Here is a 20,801-nt window from a genome sequence, read left to right on the forward strand (position 1 = left end):
CTGTGGGAGCCCAGAGGCAGGGACCCCACAGAGGCGGGTAGGCAGCCCTGCTTGTTAGCGACCGGGTGGGAGTGGGGCCTGATTTATGGGCTGCTCCCCCACCCGGCCTGCCGCCTGGCCTCTCTCCTTGTGAATGGCTACCTCCCTGGGGCCTGGCCCAGCATAATCTGGCCCGGCCTGGCATGATCTGGCCCGGCCCGGACATTGGAGTGGAATCGGGACAGGCTGGTGCGGAGGCAACGCCATGGTGACTTGACCAGGCGGCCTGCTGCTTCCACCTGTCTTTTTACTCTTCCATCAGGTGGAGGAAGAGGGGGGCCAGAAGGCGAGCAGGTAAGCGGCCTGGACATGTGGTGGGTGCATGCCACAGTGGCCTCTGAATGTCCCCATCTGCTGTGGGCTGCTGCTGTTCCCAGTCGATGGCTGGAAAAACAGGCTGAGCTGAGACTGCCTCTGAGGCCAAGTGGTGGCTACTGTGGCCCCAGGTTGAACCAAGTATGAAGCGAGGCCAGGATAGGACAGGGTAGCGGGAAGGGTGGGCTGGGCTTTATCTAGAAGGCTAGGCCTCCCTAGACAGCCTGGGATGTCCCCATCCAATCTCTGGGTCCAGATGGGCTCTGAAATATCCTGGTCCTGTAGGGCCTGGGTTGCAGGGCCTGTGCTGCTCCCACAGTGACTGGATCTTTCGTGTGTTCCTCTGTTCATCTCATATTTACAGAGCGCACACGTAGGGGTCAGGCACTGTTCCAGGCACCAGGGATCCCTTAGGAAAGAGAACAAAAGTCTCTGTCCTCAGAGGATTTACCTCCCTGCCTTTCATCTTGGGAGTGTAGGGAGGGGCACAGGGTGACTATGGGGCAGTCACTGTTGAGAACCACCCCTCCTCCCACAAGTCCCTTCATTGGAGGAAATAAGCAAATCACACCCAACCCCTCACTTATCTGGAATAAGAGAGACTTTTCTGGATAAGTGAAGCAAACTGTGTGTGTGTGTGTGTGTGTGTGTGTGTGTGTGTGTGTGTATTTATTTATTTATTTTTTCATGGAAAGCCACCGAAAAAGTAGAAACGCCAACTATATTTAAAACCTAGTGTGTGTTTTCCAGCCGGGCACTGTGGCTCACATCTGTAATCCCAGCACTTTGGGAGGCCAAGGTGGGTGGATCACCTGAGGTCAGGAGTTCAAGACAAGGCTGGCCAACATGGCAAAACCCCATCTCTACTAAAAATACAGAAATTAACCTGATGTGGTGGCTCGTGCCTGCAGTCCCAGCTGCTTGGGAGACTGAGGCAGGAGGATCGCTTGAACCTGGGAGGCAGAGGTTGTAGTGAGCCAAGATTGCGCCACTGCAGTCCAGCCTGGGTGACAGAGTGAGACTCCGTCTCCAATAAAATAAAATAAAACCTACTGTGTGTTTTCCTCATTATGCCACTTAAAATTGTGTGTGAACATACAATAATAATACTGATAGCCTGTAGTCCTGGCTACTCGGGAGGCTGAGGCAGGAGGATGGTTTGAACCCAGGAGTTGGAGCTGCATGAACTGTGATTGTGCCACTGCATTCTAGCCTGGGCAATAGAGTTTTAATAATTAATAATCATTAATTCAATAATAATAATTTTGGTAATATAATTTCACCCACAGTCATAGCTAACTGATCAAATATAGTCCACCTACAATGTAACGGACAACTTATTCCTCAATGTGCATGACCTTGTAATTATGTCTTTTTCACCTAGAGATCTTACAAGATATACTTCTCTTGCGTATGGCTGAACCTAACTAGTTTCCCTATTTTAATATTTTTTTTTTTAGTGTCCTATTTTGTTTTATGTCTTTTGAGACAGGGTCTTGCTCTGTCACTCAGGCTGGAGTACAGTGGTACCATCATAGCTCACTGTAGCCTTGATCTCCTGGGCTCAAGCGATCCTCCTGTCTCAGTCTCCTGAATAGCTGAGACTACAGGCACATGCCACCATACCTGGCTAAGTTTTGTGTTTTCTTTTGTAGGGAAGGGGTTTCGCCATGCTGCCCAGGCTAGTCTTGAACTCCTGGGCTCAAGCAATCAGCTGCCTCGGCCTCCCAAAGTGCTGGGATTACAGGCGTGAGCCACAGCACCTGGCCTTAGTGTCCCTATTTTTTTTTTTTTTTTTGAGATGGAGTCTCACTCTCTTGCCCAGGCTGGAGTGCAGTGGCATGGTTTCAGCTCACTGCAACCTCTGCCTCCCGGGTTCAAGCAATTATCCTGTCTCAGCCTTCCAAGTAGCTGGGATTATAGGCACCTGCCACCGCACCCAGCTAATTTTTGTATTTTTAGTAGAGATGGGGTTTCACCATATCGGTTAGACTGGTCTCGACCTCCTGACCTCAGGTGATCCACCCGCTTCAGCCTCCCAAAGTGCTGGGATTACAGGTATGAGCCACCGCACCCAGCCTAGTGTCCGTATTTTAATGCAATGATTTTGTTTCTGGACTAATATCACTCACCCTCTGAATTTAATAAGAAATATTCCAGCAAGGCTGGGCGCGGTGGCTCACACCTGTAATCCCAGCACTTTGGGAAGCCAAGGCGGGCAGATCACGAGGTCAGGAGATCGAGACCATCCTGGCTAACACAGTGAGACCCCGGCTTTACTAAAAATACAAAAATCAGCTGGGCTTGGTGGCGGGCGCCTGCAGTCCCAGCTACTCGGGAGGCTGAGGCAGGAGAATGGTGCGAACCCGGGAGGCGGAGCTTGCAGTGAGCCGAGACAGTGCCACTGCACTCCAGGGTGGGCAACAGAGCGAGACTCCGTCTCAAAAAAAAAGAAAAAAAAATTATATATATATATATATATATCCCAGCAAATACCCATCACTCACATGTCACATACATGTACCAACAACAAAATCATGAATCTTTGCACCTCGTTTGATGAGTGACCTTATGAAGTGGGGTCTGTTTTGTCCGCCTTCTTGAACAAGACAAACAGGTCTCTTTCCACCCCGTGACGCCATAGAAGGAACTAGCCTGGCTTTGTCATAGTCTTCTGGTGAATCCTTGAGCCCTGAGAAGGAGAATTGCTGGCAGAATCTCTGGATTAAATCCCAGTTTTACCACTTTCTAGCTGTGTGACCTGGGACCAGTCACCTCCCCTCTCTGGGCCTTCCATCTTCTCTGTAAAATGGGGATGAAGGGAGACAACATGTGTAGCGTATTCAGTGGCTGGCTGGTATGTCATGTGTGCTCAATAAGTGTCAGCAAAACACAAACAAACAACCAGTTGAAGGACTGGCTGATCTGTCCTCAGAGGCCCTTTCCCAGTTGAGTCTGAGATTGCAACATCATCATGGACATTGTTTGCCCTTCTGTGATGCACGCCTCACCCTAGCCTGGGGAACCCTCCAGGAAAGGCCTGATTTATCTCTGGGTCCACAGCAGCCCGCGCGGAGCAAGCGTTGGAACTTGCTGAATGACCACTTTCCCCTGCACTTGTAGGTAGAGCTCTGCTGCCTGCTCCTTGGGTCCTGTCTCCTCTGTCGGCATCAGCTGTCACTTGCCGTCACTCAAGGCTGGGTGCTCCTTATCCCCTAACCAACCCTGGCCACAGTCACTGATAACCCCTTTCTCTGAGCTGTCCCCTCCCACCCTCAGCTAAACTGGGTGCTCTATGGGGACGGGGACAGCCAGGGGTTACCAGTGTGCTGGGAATAGCAAGGCCCTAACTCAGAAGTGCTCCCTACATGCCAGGTCCCCAGCTAACCACTCCACACCTGCGGTCGGTCTCGAACCTCCCCAGCATTCCGGGAGGTAGGTAGTAATTCCTGCTCAACCTCTGATAGCAGCAGTTAAGAGAGGAGGAAAGTCAGGGTCAGAGAGACCAGGCATCTTCCCAAAGTCACTAGGCGAGGGTGTGATGGGACCAGCGTTCAAATCCCGGCAGTGAAGTCCAGAGCCCAGGCCTGCAGGCTGACTCCTCTCCACCCTGCCAGAGCCCCTGGGTGGCCTGTCTGTCCTTTCCTTCAAGCCCCAGCCCTGGTGGTCCCAGGCTACTGCGTCCACCCGGAGGGGAAAGCAAAGGAGGGGTGTAGTCCTGACTCAGGCGCCCCCAACCTCCCTCCCCAGGCAAACAAAGCCCAGGGTCTCTCTCCTAAGTGGGGACTTTCCCAAAGTGCCAGACCCATTTCCTGGAGGTGGGATAAGGAACAAACAAACCAGAGGCCCAGAAACTGACACAGAGAGGAGAGGGACAGAGTCATCAGGCTGCAGAGCGGAAAGGTGGCCAGAAAAAGAGAGAGAAGCTGCAGAGACTTGGGCAGAAAGTATGAAGAGAGAGAGAAAGGGGAGACCCAGTCGGGGAGGGAGGGAGGATGACAGAGAAATTCAGAGTGGTGAGGGTTGGGGAGAGAAGCGAGAGCGAGAAGAAATGAGGAAGAGAGAGAGAGAGTAGGGATGAGACAGATTCAGGCAGACAGAGGGAGACTGAGGCAGAGAATGAGAAGTGGGAAGGGCCGGGACCCGGAGAGCTGGAGGCGGAGGGAGGGTGGATGTGGAGACCCCGTGCAGGGCAGCAGAGGGGGCGGGTCTGCTGGCGGCAGCAGAGGCTGTTTCCGCTGCACCCCTTATCAGCCTGCTGCCAGATGTTCAGATCCGATGCCAATGTCAGAGAAGTCCATAGTGCTGGGTCAAGGCCGTGGCCGGCGGGAGCCTCAGCTGCAGTGTGGGGAGGGGGGCTAGGGGCCTGCAATAGACCTTCTCGCTCTTCCCCCTCCGCCTGGTGGCTCTCTGGGCTGGACCACCTCATGGGGATGGGGAAGACCAGGTGCCTCTGGGGCCACTTCTCTAGACTGAGAGCAGGGACTTGTGGAGGCAGAGTGGGGCTCCTGGCAACATGTGGACACGTACATGTTTGCACATTCGAGAAAACACGTGGACACACACTGAGGCACATGAGTGCGCAGGGCCACATGGGGACAGCTCACAGAGTGCAGTGAAGAGCTGCACCCCCCATGGCATTCCTCAGTACCCCACAGCCTGCTGGAGCCCTGCTCTGCGTGTTCAGCTTGGGGCCCTACCCCTCGACCCCTCGCCTGACCCAGGACTGCAACCCGCGCCGGAGAAGCGAGGTAGAGGCCTCTTTGTGGCTGATACTCTTCCCGGGGCCCACGCTGCTCTTCTGTGAACTGGATGTGCCCGGAATCTGCTGCCCCCAGGGCTGGGCAGAGGACCTGGGACCCTTAGAACATGAGGCCTGGGGGAGCCCCCATAGGAGGTGCAGAAGGTGGCATCTGGCAGAGCTGGGCTCCAGCCTTGGGTCTGGCCTCTCCGCCAGGCTCCTGGAGCGTGCAGTGCAGCTGGGGCCCCCAGCTTGGAGTAGCTTATCTCTCAGTGCACACGCTTGGCCCTCAAGGGGTGACCCAGCCTTGCTCCCCACATTCCACTTCAGCCACGCAGCCGGTGGGCCCCCCACAGCCCCGAGAAAGGGCCTGTGCTTGGAGGGTGGTCAGGAGCCATCACGCTGAACCACCCCTGCCGGGCTCCAGCCCTGCACAGCCATCTCTGGTGTCTCTTCGCTTGTCTCTGCTTTCACCTCTGTCATGGTGAATCTGTCACTGTCGGTATCTTAATCATGTTCTAATTTGTTTCTCTCTGCTATTTTCAGCCTCTTAGTCTGTTTTTCTTTTCTCTCTCTGGGGTCCTTGAATGGAGCCACATCTAAGGATACTGACGCTCTTCTTTCTAGCTCACGGTGGCCAGCCGGGTGGGAATGTCTGTGAGAACTTGGGCTTGGGTGAGGGACAAAGGGCCTCGGAAAGCAGGGACCTTGGAACTGTAGTGGGTGAGCTGGGGCAGCCCAAGGAGCCCAAATTCAGGCCCCCTCCCACCCACGGCTAGGAGTCGGCCTGGATGATGGACACTGATAGGGCTTGGCGCTGGAGGGCTCCCCCATTTAGTGGAGAAGCCTGGGGGTGGTAGCAACGGGGAGGAAGCTGGGGCTGGAGGTCTCCCAGCCTGAGAGCCTCCTTCCTGTTTGTAGGGAAGTCACTGCCTCAGAAACCTGCTAGCGGGAGAGGAGGGAGGCCATGGGGACTTCCGGGAAGCTGGCCAAGGGCCCGAGGCCACCCTCCCTGTGCCCACATGGGGCCCTCCGGCCCTGGCTTAAAATAGTGCAGTTCCTCCTATAATGCTGCTGGGCCCAGCCCAGACCTCAGAGCGCTGCTGGCTGGCTGCTCGTGCTGCCGGCAAAGGCCCAGGTAGCCAGCCCTCCTCAGACTGTGGCTGGAGGCTTCGTGTCTTGGGAATATGGGTGGGAATGGGGAGTTGCAGAAAATGCATGGGTTCCTGAGTCAGAAGCCCTGGATTCAGGTCTCAGCTCGAACACTGACTAGCTGTGAGACTTTGGGCTGGTCCGTGTTGCCTCCCTGAGCCTCAATTTCCACTTACGGAAAACAGGGTGAGCTCCTGGCTTTTAACCTAACGAGATGATGTATGTAGCAGATTCCTTTCGACCTTGCCACACATAAAGTGGACACTCAAAAAATGGGAGATCCTTTTGCCTCCAACTCCTCATCTGAGGAAGTGCCTCCTGGAAGCACTCCTCAGTACCTACACTGCTCCTAGGACTGGGTGTTGAACAGGGAAGGTTTGTGGAGAGGCAGCATGCAGGGAGGGCAAGATGGGGCTGTGGTCTCCATGGTGAGACTTGTTGCCAAGGGAACAAGACTCCAACAGCCCCGGGTCTGGCAGTTGGGCACTTTTGCCATAGGATCTGAGAGACTGATTACCACTGTGGACCTAAAACCCTGATGGGCAGCCAGGCCAAGGCTCCTGGCTCTGCTAAGTTTCTGCTATTGGGGCGTAGGGGCGACAGCTCCCCGTACCTAGCTTCCTTTCAGGTATTGACTTCACTGAGACCCAACGTTAAGCCAGACACACTCACTCTTCCTTAACCCTGCCCCCTGTCCCCCAGGACACAGGTACCATCACCTCCATTTGTCTGACAGGGAAAGTGAGGATCGGAGAAGCATCTGTCTGGGTCAAGGTCACATACAACCAGGAAGGGCAAGAACTGGAACGAGGAGTTGCAGAAAATGCATGGGTTCCTGAGTCAGAAGCCCTGGATTCAGGTCTCAGCTCCAACACTGACTAGCTGGTGAGATCTCTGGTTGATGTACTTGCTGTCTCATAGACTGCTTGAAGGAAATGATCCCTGGAAAGAGCTCTGTGTAGTCAGACCCAACCTCATCCCAGCACTCTCCCTTGCCATCATTTCCAGGGGCGTCTGTCTTCGGACTCTGACTCAATTTGGAGTAGCCAGCTTTCCCTGTTTCTTCAGGTATGGAGATGGTTTTACGTACCTCTGAGGGTTTGCACAAGGATAAGAATCGCAGCACAGATCCTATGGAATAGTACGCGCTCAATCGATGCCGGTTTATATTCATTCCTGACATTTGGTTTATATTCATTCCCGACATCTCGCCAGCTATGTAACCTCAAGCAAATGACTTACTCTTTCTGGGCCTCAGTTTTCTTATCTGTAATATGGGATCATTATAGCATTAATCTCACTGGGTTGCCCTGGGGAATCAGTAGTACTCTAATGCACACAAAATATTTAGCACAGAGCTTTGCTTTGTTTTCTAGATGTTACTTTATTACTGTTCCATATTGTTGGCTGGCACCCAGGAAACTAAAAACTCAGTGTCACATAAGCAGCAATTTATGTATTTAGAGCAGTGTCCTTTTATTCCATGGAATATTATCCCAACAGAATTTTAACAGGAGGCAAAAATGTCCAGTGCTCAAATGCTTTTGGTAGAACCTGGGTTAAACAACGTTAGTTTTCTTCAGGTGGGACTTCTCAGAGCCTTTAGTACGCCAATAAGGGCTGAGAATCAATGAGGACGATAGAGCAAGTGCAGCACTTCCCATATTTTTGGCAACAGAATTCTGGCTTTTTCCATGGAACCATCTCGGGGTGGGGGGGTGGTCTGTGTTCTGAGAAGCCATACCAACAGTAGCGCCTGCAGTATTCTACATGTTTGGGCAGCACTGCTTTTCAGCTCACTTTGGTTGGGTCTGTTCATCCACCTCTTACAGAATTAATCCTTTCTTAATGTTTTTTATTTTTATATTTTTTTTATGGCAAAAGGTTCACCCAAAGGCCATTACTGAGCTTTGCTACAAACTCTGGACACCCACATCCAGCACTATTGAATTACTAAGACTGAGCAGGGAGGAAGCCTGTTGCAACTTTAGTATCAGATAGACCTGGATTCAAAAGCCAATTCTGCCACTGACTCATGTGTCATCTGAAGGAAAAGGCTTAACTTCCTTGAGCCTCAATTTGCTTATTAGAAAAACGGGCCTGACACCTACCCCTTGCAAGGCTGTTAGGAAGATTACTGAGATGACACGCGCGAAGCACCAATCACAGTGCCTGGACTCTCGAGGCGGTGGGCCAATGCGTCCCTTCTCCTCCCGGCACCTCTGTGTATCTGTTCCCTCTTGTGGGGCAAGGAAGACAGTCTATTAATTCGTTCTGCAGCATTTCCTTTGTTCTAAACCCCTCTTTCAAAACTCAAGGGCTCTCTGGTTTCTTGTGCTGGAGGCTGAGGAACGGGAAGGCAGCTGGGCTTCCCTCATTTCACACAAGAGGATTAATAGACTTTGATCAAACCCTCCTCAGCCTTTATCTTCCCAGCCTGAGAAGCCTTCATCTCTCCCATCTGTCTTCATACACCCCTCAACCCAAACTCTGCCACTTGTCTGATCATATGAGCAGGCCTACAGGACAGTTGGGTAGATCTGGGTTCCAGTACGAACTTAACACTCCTGTGTGATTTTGGCCACATCCCTTGATCTCTTAGAGCCTCCATTTTTTCAGCTCTAGAAAAGCTATTAATAGATCTCACCTATTTTCTGGAAAGACGGTATCACTTTGTTAGAGCACAGTGCATCCTAGACCATCCATTGGCCTCTCATGCACTATGATGCTGCCCTCTTGCCTGAGACTCAGCTGACGGCTTTCTTTCCCCACACTCCTGAATGTGGCATCCAAGGCTCCCAATTGCTTCTCCAGCCTCAACTCTTGCTAATCCCTCCCACCTGCCACCATTCCAGTCATGGCAGCCCCTTGTTACACCTAAACACTCCCGTCTTTCTGATACAGCCAGGCCTTTGGACATGGATCTCTTTGCCTCGTGACTTTCTTCAAGGGCCACCTTCAACAACACTCATCTGTGAAGCTCTTCCTGACTATCCTGCATAGAACACACCACTCCTTCTCCAGGCCCTTACAACCTCACATACATTCCTAATGACAACCTCATCCCCCCTTCACTGCGGTCTGTATCTGCCTCTCCACTAGGCTCACTTCTCTGGTTGTGCCACTCACCCCGGGAGAGTCTTTTCACCTCCCTCAACTGTAGTTTCTTCACTTACAAAATAGAAGTAATAATCCTTGAAGTTCAATATGGTGCCTGGGACACAAGGTGGGCACTTCAGTCAGTGCTGGTTCATTGATCCAGGCAGTTCTGAGACACCGCCCCCTGCCAGAGCCTCAGAAACAGTAACTGAGGTGGGCGTCAGCTATGAGCAAGAGCCACAGGTCTGAAGGCACAAGCCGGCACCTCAGGACACGCCATCATCCCTCCCCAGAACCCCAGAGAAGCTTCATAGACAGATGCCATGTGCAGAAGGATTCACATTTATTGGTTCAAATACAGTACCTAACACTTGCTAAACATGCATTTCACACTAATTGGTCACATTTCCACAGGTAGTCAATTCACAGAACAGGGCCCATCCCTTGCCAGCTGGCAGGGTGGGAGGTAGCAGAGGGCCTGGATAGCCTGCAGAGCCCACCAGCTATCATTTGGTCATGCAGGGTTGATGGAGTCAGGCTGGCAGGCAGCCCTTGGCCGGCCCTTTGGGGACAAGGGCTCAGGGACATCCCGTTTCCTCGATTCCTACACACAGGACTGTGGGTGGAGGTGGACCTAGGACAGGTAACCCGGGGGTAGGCTCGTGGATGTGTGTGCCACCAGAGCCCCTAAAGGTAGTGTCTGTGGGAGTGGTGCTCCCTATGCCCTGGAGCACAGGAAGGAAATGGAGGCCTCTTCATGGGGGTGACTAGTCCCTGGCTGGATAGGTGGGAAGGAATCCCCAGACACAGACCAGACATTACAGTGCAGCCACCAGCCCCTATGGCAGACCTGGGATGGCAACACAGACAAAAACACCAACACCCCAGGGCAGGCGGGGCTTCTTTCCCGACAGAAACAAGTAAACAGAGCAGGAGCTACAGTATTCTTTTCCCACAGGATTGCTCAGAGAGGAATCGACCAGGATGTCGCTTAAGAGGTAGTTTTTTTTTTTTCTTTTTCATGGAAATTTGAGTCAACAACATTATCATCTATTACAAGACATTTTAGAGAAAGAAAACAATGGTCATCAAAGGGCAAAGACGGCAGGGTTAGATCTGGGGACCAGCCTCCACCAGTAACACAACTTTTGTTCTTGGGCTTGGAGCAGGCTCTGACCTTCCTCACCGCCTCCCTTTGAGCCTACAGTTGATTCCTGTGCAGGCTGTGGCCCATTTAGGGCTTCAGGCCCAGAAGACGGATGCTAGATGGGGACTGGGCTAGACAGAGGGACCAGGCTTCTATGAGCAGGAAGAGGCAGGGCCACCGTGGCTCGTGTCGTAGGACAGCTAGAAGGCTTCAAGTCTCATGGTGGCCCAGGTCTGGCCAAAGCGGAAGCCCCAGCTTGCTCCAGACTTGGCAGGCTCTCTGGAGCTCCCGCCTTGGAGGAAACAGTTCAGGTATGGCTCCCAAGCTCAGAAAAAATGTTGCTGTGGCAGCCTAGAGAGGAGTTTCTGGGGATCCTATAATTAAATACACATCCCTGAGCTGTGGCCCCAGAAACCCGTGTCTCCAGGCTCACCAGTTTCCAACACGTGGTGGAATGACTGCCGTTTCTCATCCTGACACACAGATAAAACATCATTTCACAGACACTGGACATAGATGCTTCAAGCCAAGCAGAAAGGGAGGATGATCAACTGCAAAGGCAGAGGGGAGTGCAAGGGAACTCTCATGGACTGGGGTAGCGGGAGGCAGGGGAGTAAGAGTAGCATTTTTTTTTTTTTTTTTTTTTGTTAAATTTTGTTTGTTCTCGGGGTTTTTTTTGTTTGTTTTTTACTTAAAAAAAATCAATTAAAAAATTCAAAGCTTAATAAAAGGGCTGGTCTGAAAGACTGGATTCTTAAAACAATTGCAAAAATTTCAAAAGCAACAAGGAAAAAAGATATATACCAGGGGCCCAGAGAGGAGGGCCTGGAACCACAGCTCAGCTTTCTGTCCTGCTGAGAGGACAGGGTTCCCTTCATTCGACCAACCTGGGACATGGCAACCTTGGACATGGACTGCCCACAGTGGGTTTGTCTGTCTCCATCAGTCCCATTCCCCCAGGAAATCCAGAATGAACAAACGAATGTAGGAAATGGTTAACAGAGCAACACAGCTAGCTCAGACTGAGCCCAGGATTTTAAGGATCTGGTGACGGTTGACCATGGCACGTACTCACCTCCCTGAAAAAGGGTGGCAGGTGACAGGCAGGCTGATGTGGACTGGGTGACATTCAGTGATGCCACAGAAACCCTTAGCATTCCTCATTCCTTGCTCTGGTTCTGGGGAACAGGACAGGGAGGATGCTGCCTACTTCCTCCTATCCCTGGGGGCTTGCCCACCTCTCTTGTGAGTGGGGCATAGGGGCTGGGTGTCCTCTGAGCCAGGGTGAGCCCTTTGAGACAGATTCTGGGGAATTTCTCCAGATTAAGGGCAAGACCACCAAACCTTGCAAGGGACTCCAAAAGTCTACAAAGGCAGCCAGAGACCGTGAATAAGTTCCAAGATGCCAAACTTTTGTCTTGGGACAAGAAAACATCAAAAAGGAGAGGGAGGGAAAGGCTTGCGTGTTTCAACGTAGTGCAAGGAGGTGAGATTCTCCTTTCCCATGTAGCTTTCAGAGTCGTATTTTTATGGCATAAAAATTCTCACTCAGCCGGGTGCAGTGGCTCACACCTGTAATCCCAGGACTTTGGGAGGCCAAGGCGGGTGGACCACGAGGTCAGGAGATTGAGACCATCCTGGTTAACATGGTGAAATGCCCTCTCTACTAAAAATACAAAAAAAAAATTAGCCAGGCGTGGTGGTGGGCGCCTGTAGTCCCAGCAACTCGGGAGGCTGAGGCAGGAGAATGGCGTGAACCTGGGAGGCGGAGCTTGCAGTGAGCCAAGATCACGCCATGCACTCCAGCCTGGGCGACAGAGCAAGACTCTGTCTCAAAAAAAAACCAAAAAACCAAAAACCAAAAACAAAACAAAACAAAATTCTCACTCAAAGTGAGTGCTTTTGCTCGCTGGGGATCAGAGAGAGGGCAGAGAGAGAAATTAGAGAAAACATGTACAAGTTTTCTCTCCTTCCACTAGCAAAAAGGCTACCTGTTAACCAAACATTATGGGAAGAAAGCAAAAAATAAACATACCAAACCTCCCCCTCCAACCTTTCTCTGTGTCCTTCAAACCAAATTCACAAATACATCTAGTGGATGACCTAATGTCTCCACGCTGCTAGCTACACTCCTACCTTCTCCTCATAATACCTGAGTTTGCAATGCAACACATTCACTTTACCCTGTTTTAAAAAAGCCCATGTCATAAAAGGACTGGTGCAGAAGACATTAAAGATGGTCCACAGGTCAGGCTCCAGCTCGGAACACACGGCCACTTGGCTCAGAGATTCTGCAGGGCTCTCGGCAATGAATGGGCTCTTTGTTCTGTGGAATCTGCTGCAAACATTTGTAAAACTGGATTTGTACAATGGCAACTTGCAGAACCTTTCCCCTACTCCACAAATTAACAACTTGAATACTACGTTGTTGGAGAGACATGTTCTTGCCTCATCAGAGAGCAATTTCTTTTGACACCCAACACAACGGGTAAAATGTTAAATTTGAAAAGCAATTTCAAAAATAATAATTGGACGGATGGAGGCCTCAGCAAAGAACGATGCTGTACACAAGAGCTGTCTTAGAGAAAGGGTCTGTGATATGTCTCCTTCCTGATCTGGAGGAAAGCAGCTCAGAGTCTGACCTGTGGCCAAAGAATGTGATCTAGTTGGTTAAATAAAAAAATTCAGGGGAACAAGTATCATGAACTTAGAAATAAACTGATACACATGAACACACAAGAATCTTCCCATTGACATGAAAACCATGCTAGCTGGAGCTTTTCCTGAGGAACATGTCTCTTCTTTCTCAGAGCAACTGGGCAAACGGCATTGAGGAGTCACGCTCTGAGTTTCAGATCCATCAAGGGCCACAATCTGTGGCCTTGATTCACTCTGTGGGTACCCGTAACATTTCACCAGAAAGAAACAATTACAATCAGGCATGGACTACCCAGTATGCACACGACGAGGTGGCCTCCTGGGTAGCTTCACTAGGTTGAGTTGGGGAGAGAGCAAACAGCCTTTAACTAAATAGGCAGAAGGAGGTGCCGTGGGCCCCTCCAACCTAACCAGGCATGCAGCCAACTAAGTGGTCTGCTTGCCACACTGGCTGTGGAAGGTACCTGGGTGTAGGCAGGACAACTGCTACATTAAGGCGAAAAGGGGAAAAGCACCTGAAAGAGTTCCAAGACAGACCTGGTGTGGCGCTGGCCAAAGTCAAGAGGGTAAGGAACACGTCCTGGGATGAGGTGGGGCAGGTAGTGAGAGATCAAGGAGTCCAGGCCATGTCTGCAGAGGTAGCAGCTGGGCCATTAGGAACCTGAGGTAGTTTAAAGCCCCCCTTCCCTTCCAGGTGCTTCTGGCTCCAGCCCTCCAGGCCTTGGCTGGCCAGTCCACTGCTGAACTAAGGGGCAGTTGGGCCACTCTAGGCCTTGGGCTTTATGTTCTGGGTCCCTGAGGAAAACTGGTCTCACTCTGGAGAGAAAAGGAGAACTTGGAGAAGAACTTAGGGGCAACATTTCTGGTCAGCAGACAGGTGAATGGTCCTTCTCACTGTATTTTTTTAAAAGCCTGAAGTTTTTGGATTTAGACCTGAGGGTATGGTAGGAAGGGGAGGGGAGAGGAACAGGAGATTTCAAAAGGGGAGTGTCTATTCTTTTTGCAGTCTGGCCTTGCCCTACTACCCTTTGAAGAAAATAAGGTGAAAGGAGAATAAATCAGTAGTGGGCACCAGGCTTCAGAATATGGCATTCTGCTCAGCTGGTTTTTCAAAGGGCCAACAGGAAGTCAAATGTGTGAGGGAGCAGGAAGGAGGAAGGTGGGCCTTAGGAGATCCAGGTAAGGAAACTAGGTAGCTGGGGGCCCCCAAGGGAGCTGGGAGGCGAGTCCTGTGGATCAACTGATTGCCAGGACTTTGCCTAGATGTAAAGTTCACAGTGGTAGACAGTGATGGTGGTGCAGGGGTAAGCAGGGCAGCAATGTGTGAGAACAGAAATTTTTCTGCCCTTAGGACTTGTTGGGTGGAAGGATACCGGCCTTAAATATGGTCACTGTGCCCTACTCTCTTAATTTTCATGGTTTCCAAGGAAAGGACATGGCTCAATCTTTATCTCCTGCCCTGTTGCCGTCTCACCAACCTTGCTTAGTAAATCTCCTAATAACACTTTGCCCCTTTACAGTGTGCCCTTTTATCTGGCAATTCTGTGGCTAAAAAAGGCAATTTGCTCTCTGACAGACAAATGTATGAGTCTGCTGAGAAAATGTGGAAAAAGTAGGGATGGCCACACCCCCCATTTCCATTGAGGTAGTCATCTTTGTCAACATTATGGAAATAGTCATCCTAGCCCCATCCCACCCTCTCCCTCAAAATACAAAAGAACTATTTCTAAACAATGACAACACTGTAACATTAAACATCTTCACATTCTGTAAACTGTAAGAAAATGCATTGGCTGCATTCACACAAAAGCATGTGCATCATGTTGAAGGCCATACATTCAACTCTGTCGTGAAATAAATATATAGAAAAATGAGGCTAAAAAAACAGACAAACAAACAAAAACTCTTCTTGCTATGGAGGCAATGGGAAACGCTGCTCCACAGACTCCATCTTGGTCTCTCCGGCTTTTTCCTCCAGAGCCTGTCCTGCCCACCCAAGGCGCTGTGGTTGGCCTGAGGAGGGCGCTGGGAACAGGTCATTCCTTGCCCACACTTGTCTTGCAGGAATGCAGCACCACCTTAAAGAGGAGGGGCAGCTGCTCCAGGGGCACATTCACCATCTTTCCTGGGAACAAGGCGGGAGAAGAAGAGTTAGCAGTGGTCACTCTAGTGGACAGGCAAGTCAGCCTCCTTGGACTGCTGGAGGGAGAGTATCACCTTGCTGAGTGACTGGGGCAAGAGAAGTGCCAGGAGTATCACAAAGGTCGGACACACTGTGTTAACATCCTAACATCCAGACCCCTTTGGGTCCCCCAGGGAGCCTAGCAATGGTGCCAACTCATCATCATTCTACTGCTCAGGGAATACTTACTCTGTTCTAGGTGGTTAAATGCATTAACTCATTGAATTCTCACACTATTTCTGTGTACTGCTTTTTACCCTCATTTTATAGATAAGGAATCTGAAACTGAGAGGTAGTCTGAGAAAATTCTGTCCTGTTTTCTTCACCCCCTCAAGCCCCGGTAGATTTTCTAAGTAATATTCTATAAAATATTGCACTTCGGAATGGTTTAATAGGTTAATAAAAGTACTAGGGGGAAAAGGAGTGGGGGTAAAAGGCCAAATACATTTGAGAAACTCAGGGTTAAAAGAGCTTTACAGATTTCTTGATTGAAGGGCTTCTCAGAGCATTCAGTGTGCTAGTATAATTTGTAAATACCTAAGGCTGTGTTTCTTCTCCCAAACAGTACCTCTGAGTGACCTGGGGAGCTGTTTGAAAACACTGATTGATCTCCAGACTCCACCCCATTCCAATTAAACCAAAATCTCTCCAGGTGCAACTCAAACATTGATTTTTTTTTTTTCTTTTAAGTTTTCCAGGTGATTGGAAGTGTCGCCAAGGCTGAGGACTCAGTTCTATGGAGGAGAGTGGTGTGTAATTGTTGACTTCCCTTTACTTCACAGAGTACCTGCTTAATATCTCATGTGGTAAACTCTAGCTTAGAAAATACTGAGACAGACTGTCAAAATACTGCCAAAATTCCAATAGCTTAGGCCCAGATCACATTTGCTAGACTGCTTTGTGGCCCAAGAAGTAGAAAAAAAAATTCCCTTGTCAGATTGAAATATTTTTCCTTTAAAATTGTATTGCTTTCTCTAGAATTTTTATGTTGAATTAACAAACTGTACTGCTGAATTTTATAGGAAGAATCCTGGTCTACAGGTCACATTTCTGAGCTGCCCCTCAGTATGTGCTGGACAGCCAGAACAAGAATATTTATTACATGAAGCAAAGCAACAAGCAAAAAAGCCAGGATTTTATATTGCAATAGACCTATTTAAATGTCAGGAAGCTCAGAAGGGGTCAAGACCACATAAAAACATACATACATACACACACACACCCCAATACATAAAATTCCTCTGCAAATATAGGATTTTAAACTTTATTTTTCCTATTCTTATTTTATCTTAATTTTTTAAGAGATGAGGTCTCACTATGTTGCCCAGGCTGGTCTTTACTCCTAGCCTCAACTGATCCTCTTTCCCCAGCCTCCTGAGTAGCTGGAATTATAGGCATGAGCCACTGTGCCTAGCTAAAGATACCACTTTAAATAAATGATCCCTCAAAGCTCATGGGCAATTCTGTGAAATGAAGGTAATCTTAAAAACTGAGATATAATTCATGTATCATAAAATTCATTTAAAGTACACAATTCAAGAAATTAAGTTAATTTGAGATACTCTGAGCCTCTGTTTCCTCATCCATAGAATGGCTATAATATCACCAACCACCAGCAGAGAGACTGGTGTGAGATTAAATGATATAAGGCCACAAAGTACCCTGCACATCATAAGAGCTCAGGAAATTAACTTCTCTTCTCTAGGGAAAATGCAAGCTTCTCATTATAACAGACCTTTTTTGAGGGCAAGGGTGAGAACTCTTTCATGCAGCTGGTGATGGGCTGGAATGGGCACCCTGAAAACACTGCTTGCCTCATTCCCTTCACAAGCTAAGAGAAGCAAGGAAGGGTTGGAAGCCCAAGACCCAGAATGTTACCTGCAATATATCGAATCTCAGGTAAGCACATCATGAGATCAGGAAAGCGGTTTGGCTGATGTGTGTATTTATATTCAGTAAAATCCTGGCAAATGTACCAATATCGTTTGTTCAACTGTTCCAGCTGTGAGGCACTGGTCAGACCCCTGATATCTGTGGGAAAAAAAAAAAACATATAGGGAATGGCATGGGCATTCTAATGTGGAAGAAACACCAGCTCCTTAAATATGTGCATCTTTCAACTAAGTTACTAAACACTGACACAACAGCGGATCTTCTCTGATAGGGAGGAACTAAGCTCTGCATAAGGGAAGAGAAATAAGAGAGAGACGAAAAAACTACAGAGGACAGTAAGCAGACAGAGCCCCTCGAGGGCTAGGGCTTCTCTCAACTTCATACCAAACTCCCAAAACCACCAGAGAATATGAGAAAATACTAAACAAATGACTGAATAACCTACCTTTCCAAATTAATCCTTTACAATATCTTTAAATTTGCCCTTTACTGGAACCAATCAGAAACCCTGCTGATACCTACACATTCAGGTTTGTCACACACACACACACCCTCCTGTGCGCTTCTGTTCTTAATCTTCTTCCTGGGCTGTCCCTCCATTTTTTTTAGATAGGGTCTCACTCTGTCACCTAGGCTGGAGTGCAGTGGTACCATCAACAGCTCACTGCAGCCTTGACTTCCTGGCTCAATAGATGATCCCACCTCAGCCTCCTGAGAAGCTAGGACTACAGGTGTGTGCCACCATGCTCAACTAATTTTTTAAATTTTCTGTAGAGATGGGGTCTTACTATGTTGCTATATTGGTCTTACTATATTGGTCTCAAACTCCTGGGCTCAAGTAATCCTCCTACCTTGGCCTCTCCAAGTGTTGGATTACAGGCCTGAGCCACTGTGCCTGGCCCCTCCATTTTTTCTAAATAGATTTCTCTCTATATATATATAGAGAGAGGGAGCTATATATGTGTATATATATAAATCTTACCCACCCATATAGTGAGCTATATATGTCTATATATAAATCTTACCCACCCTTTGAGGCTCAGCTCAGATTTCTCCTCCTTCAAGAAGTTGCTACTGTTCTCCCCCAATCTGAGGCACAAGTAATATGTCAAGTGCCATCAGAATGTATACTTCTTGAGGCCAGAGACCTGGAGTCTAAGTTTTTTCAATGTCTTTAATGCTCAGCACAGGGCTTGGCCTAAGGGAGACATGCAGAACACCAGATAAATGCATGAATGGTGTAGAAGTAGGAAGAGGTTTGGCCAATGTAGGGTGAGAGTAGGCCAAGAGAAGCGGAGCTCTGGACTGGAAACAGGACACAGGACGAAGGCATTTGCAATGCCACAGGCAGCAGAACAACCCAGTGCCACTATGGGAGCAGAGTACACATTAGCTACTTTGGAAAAAAGAGAATACAACCCTCCTCCCTATACTGGTTTTACCAGCAGCTGCCAAGTGCCCCTTTCAGATAATATTCCACATAAATCACATCTGGCATTCTTTTTTTTTTTTTTTTTTTGAGACGGAGTCTCGCTCTGTCACCCACGTTGGAGTGTAGTGGCCCGATCTCGGCTCACTGCAAGCTCCGCCTCCCAGGTTCACGCCATTCGCCTGCCTCAGCCTCCTCATTAGCTGGGATTACAGGCGCGAGCCACTGTGCCCAGCCAATTTTTGTATTTTTAATAGAGATGGGGTTTCGCCATGTTAGCCAGAATGGTCTTGATCTCCTGACCTTGTGATCCACCCACCTCGGCCTCCCAAAGTGCTAGGATTACAGGCGTGAGCCACCGCGCCCGGCCCAGCATTCTTTTAATTAAAAGTCATGCTTGATATGCGTGTGTGTGTGTGTGTGTTTGTGCACCCCTGCTCTGCCCTGAAGGGGCTGTCAGAACCACTGCCAGCCTGTTACAGAGGCCTTATCTCCAATAGTTTCATCAGTCACTCTGCTCTTCTTCAGTCACTGGTAAACTTGGTACATATTTAAAATGACGCATGTACTGTCCTTGGTGTCTGTGTGCAAATGCATTAAAACTGACTAAACAAAGCGAATCCTCTTCCTTCCTCTATGAGTTATAGAGATTGTGGCATTTCAGTTTGGAGAAAAAAAAAAATCCAAAGCATTCCCGCATTCCCTGTACTATAAAGGGTCAGGGTGATGACAAGGGGGTGCACAAGTCTTCCTGGATTGAAACCTAGATGGTGTGATGGATTCTGCGTGATAGTCCTGAGGGTAAGGAGGGGTGAAACAGGAGGGCAAATCAAATGTCACTGACCCCCCTGGCCCCTGCAAAGGTCCCTTTTCCCACCCCAGCCACTCACCTTGATTTAGGAAGTTAATTGCTTTCATGCAAGCATACTCCTCGTTGCTGACCTTTAGCTGATGGAACTTGTGATAGAGGTAGATGAGCCGCTCGATCACCTCCATCCCTTCATCACTAAATCTGGGGAACAGACATAGGTGTTAACAGTTGGTTGTGATACCAGTAGGGGCCAGGAAAGGGCAGCCAAAGAGCTCCTACAGCTCCTTCAACAGGCTGAGCTTGGGGGAAATGGGATCCAAAGCCATTTGGGAAGTACAGGCAGATCCATGCTTTGTCTACAGGCCAATGTAGCTCATGCAAGCTGCTTCTCCCAAGGTCAGGTAGAGTCAATCTAGGTTCAAATCCAGCTCCATCACACACAAGCTATGAGATCTTGGCAAGGTCATCTGACCCCCCTATGCTTTGAGGTCCTCCTCTGCAAAATGATAATGCTTGCATTCTTTGGCTAACAAGGGCCAAAGAAGGTCTGGGATATAAATGTGGAGAAATACAACATTATTAAGATACAGCTATTGTTGAGATGAGTCTCTGGTATCAATGGCAGCTGCCATGGTGACTCTATGTGAGACTCTGCCACACTGCAAAAAAAGCTGCTGATTGTATTTGCTTATGTTAACTGCTTCCAGCAGAGCTGAGGTTATGCATAGCGAATTTTTTTTTTTTTTTTGAGATGGAGTCTCACTCTGTCACCCAGGCTGGAGTGCAATGGCGCGATCTCGGCTCACTGCAACCTCCGCCTCCTAGGTTCAAACGATTTTCCTCCCTCAGCCTCCCGAGTAGCTGGGATTATAGGCACCTGCCACCACACCCAGCTAATTTTTTTGTATTTTTAGTAGAGACGGGGTTTCACCATGTTAGCCAGGGTGGTCTTGATCTCCTGACCTCATGATCCGCCTGCCTTGGCCTCCCAAAGTGCTAGGATTACAGGCGTGAGCCACCGCGCCCAGCCTGCATAGTGAAAATTTTTATTGGCATCCCTGACTTTAGCAGGAGGGAGGAAAATGTTAACTGAATTTCCATATCACGCCATCCTCTGTGCTGGGCACTTCGTGAGCATTATTACATTTAATTCTCTCAACCCTATGAGCTGGGTAAGATAATCATCACCACTGTACAGATGAGCAACTGAAGTTCAAAGAAGGGAGGGGTCTGGTCCACAAATACACAGTTAATTGGTGACAGAGTAGGAATTTGGAACCTGAACCCAAGGCCTTGGTTTTTCTAATATCTAAGGTGGTATATCCTAGCAGAGGG

General features: G+C 49.2%; 1 protein-coding gene and 1 long non-coding RNA gene across 4 annotated transcripts in view; one reads left to right on the forward strand and one right to left on the reverse strand.

Moving 5' to 3' along the window:
* Window positions 1-4,578: 4,578 nt before the first annotated feature.
* Window positions 4,579-11,328, forward strand: LOC117071019. Of its 2 annotated transcripts, none has more exons than XR_004432145.1 (3): window positions 4,579-5,105; window positions 6,984-7,315; window positions 8,132-11,328. It is a non-coding gene; the product is annotated as an uncharacterized LOC117071019 (long non-coding RNA). The 2 variants fall into 2 exon arrangements; XR_004432144.1 differs by lacking the exon at window positions 4,579-5,105 and adding an exon at window positions 6,719-6,875.
* A 3,580-nt stretch (window positions 11,329-14,908) lies between these two features.
* Window positions 14,909-20,801, reverse strand: part of NR6A1 (nuclear receptor subfamily 6 group A member 1) — a 262,712-nt gene continuing 256,819 nt past the window's right edge. The window contains exons 8-10 of one of the 2 annotated variants that reach the window (XM_033190833.1): window positions 19,546-19,667; window positions 17,212-17,364; window positions 14,909-15,276 (exon numbers count right to left, since the gene is read on the reverse strand). In XM_033190833.1, the coding sequence (XP_033046724.1) occupies window positions 15,188-15,276; window positions 17,212-17,364; window positions 19,546-19,667 (364 nt within the window). In that variant the 3' untranslated portion in view covers window positions 14,909-15,187. The remainder of the gene's footprint in view (window positions 15,277-17,211; window positions 17,365-19,545; window positions 19,668-20,801) is intronic. The other variant, XM_033190837.1, reaches the window with a different exon arrangement.

Source organism: Trachypithecus francoisi, unplaced genomic scaffold (assembly GCF_009764315.1).
Source record: "Trachypithecus francoisi isolate TF-2019V2 unplaced genomic scaffold, Tfra_2.0 Contig01585, whole genome shotgun sequence".
NCBI lineage: Eukaryota > Metazoa > Chordata > Mammalia > Primates > Cercopithecidae > Trachypithecus > Trachypithecus francoisi.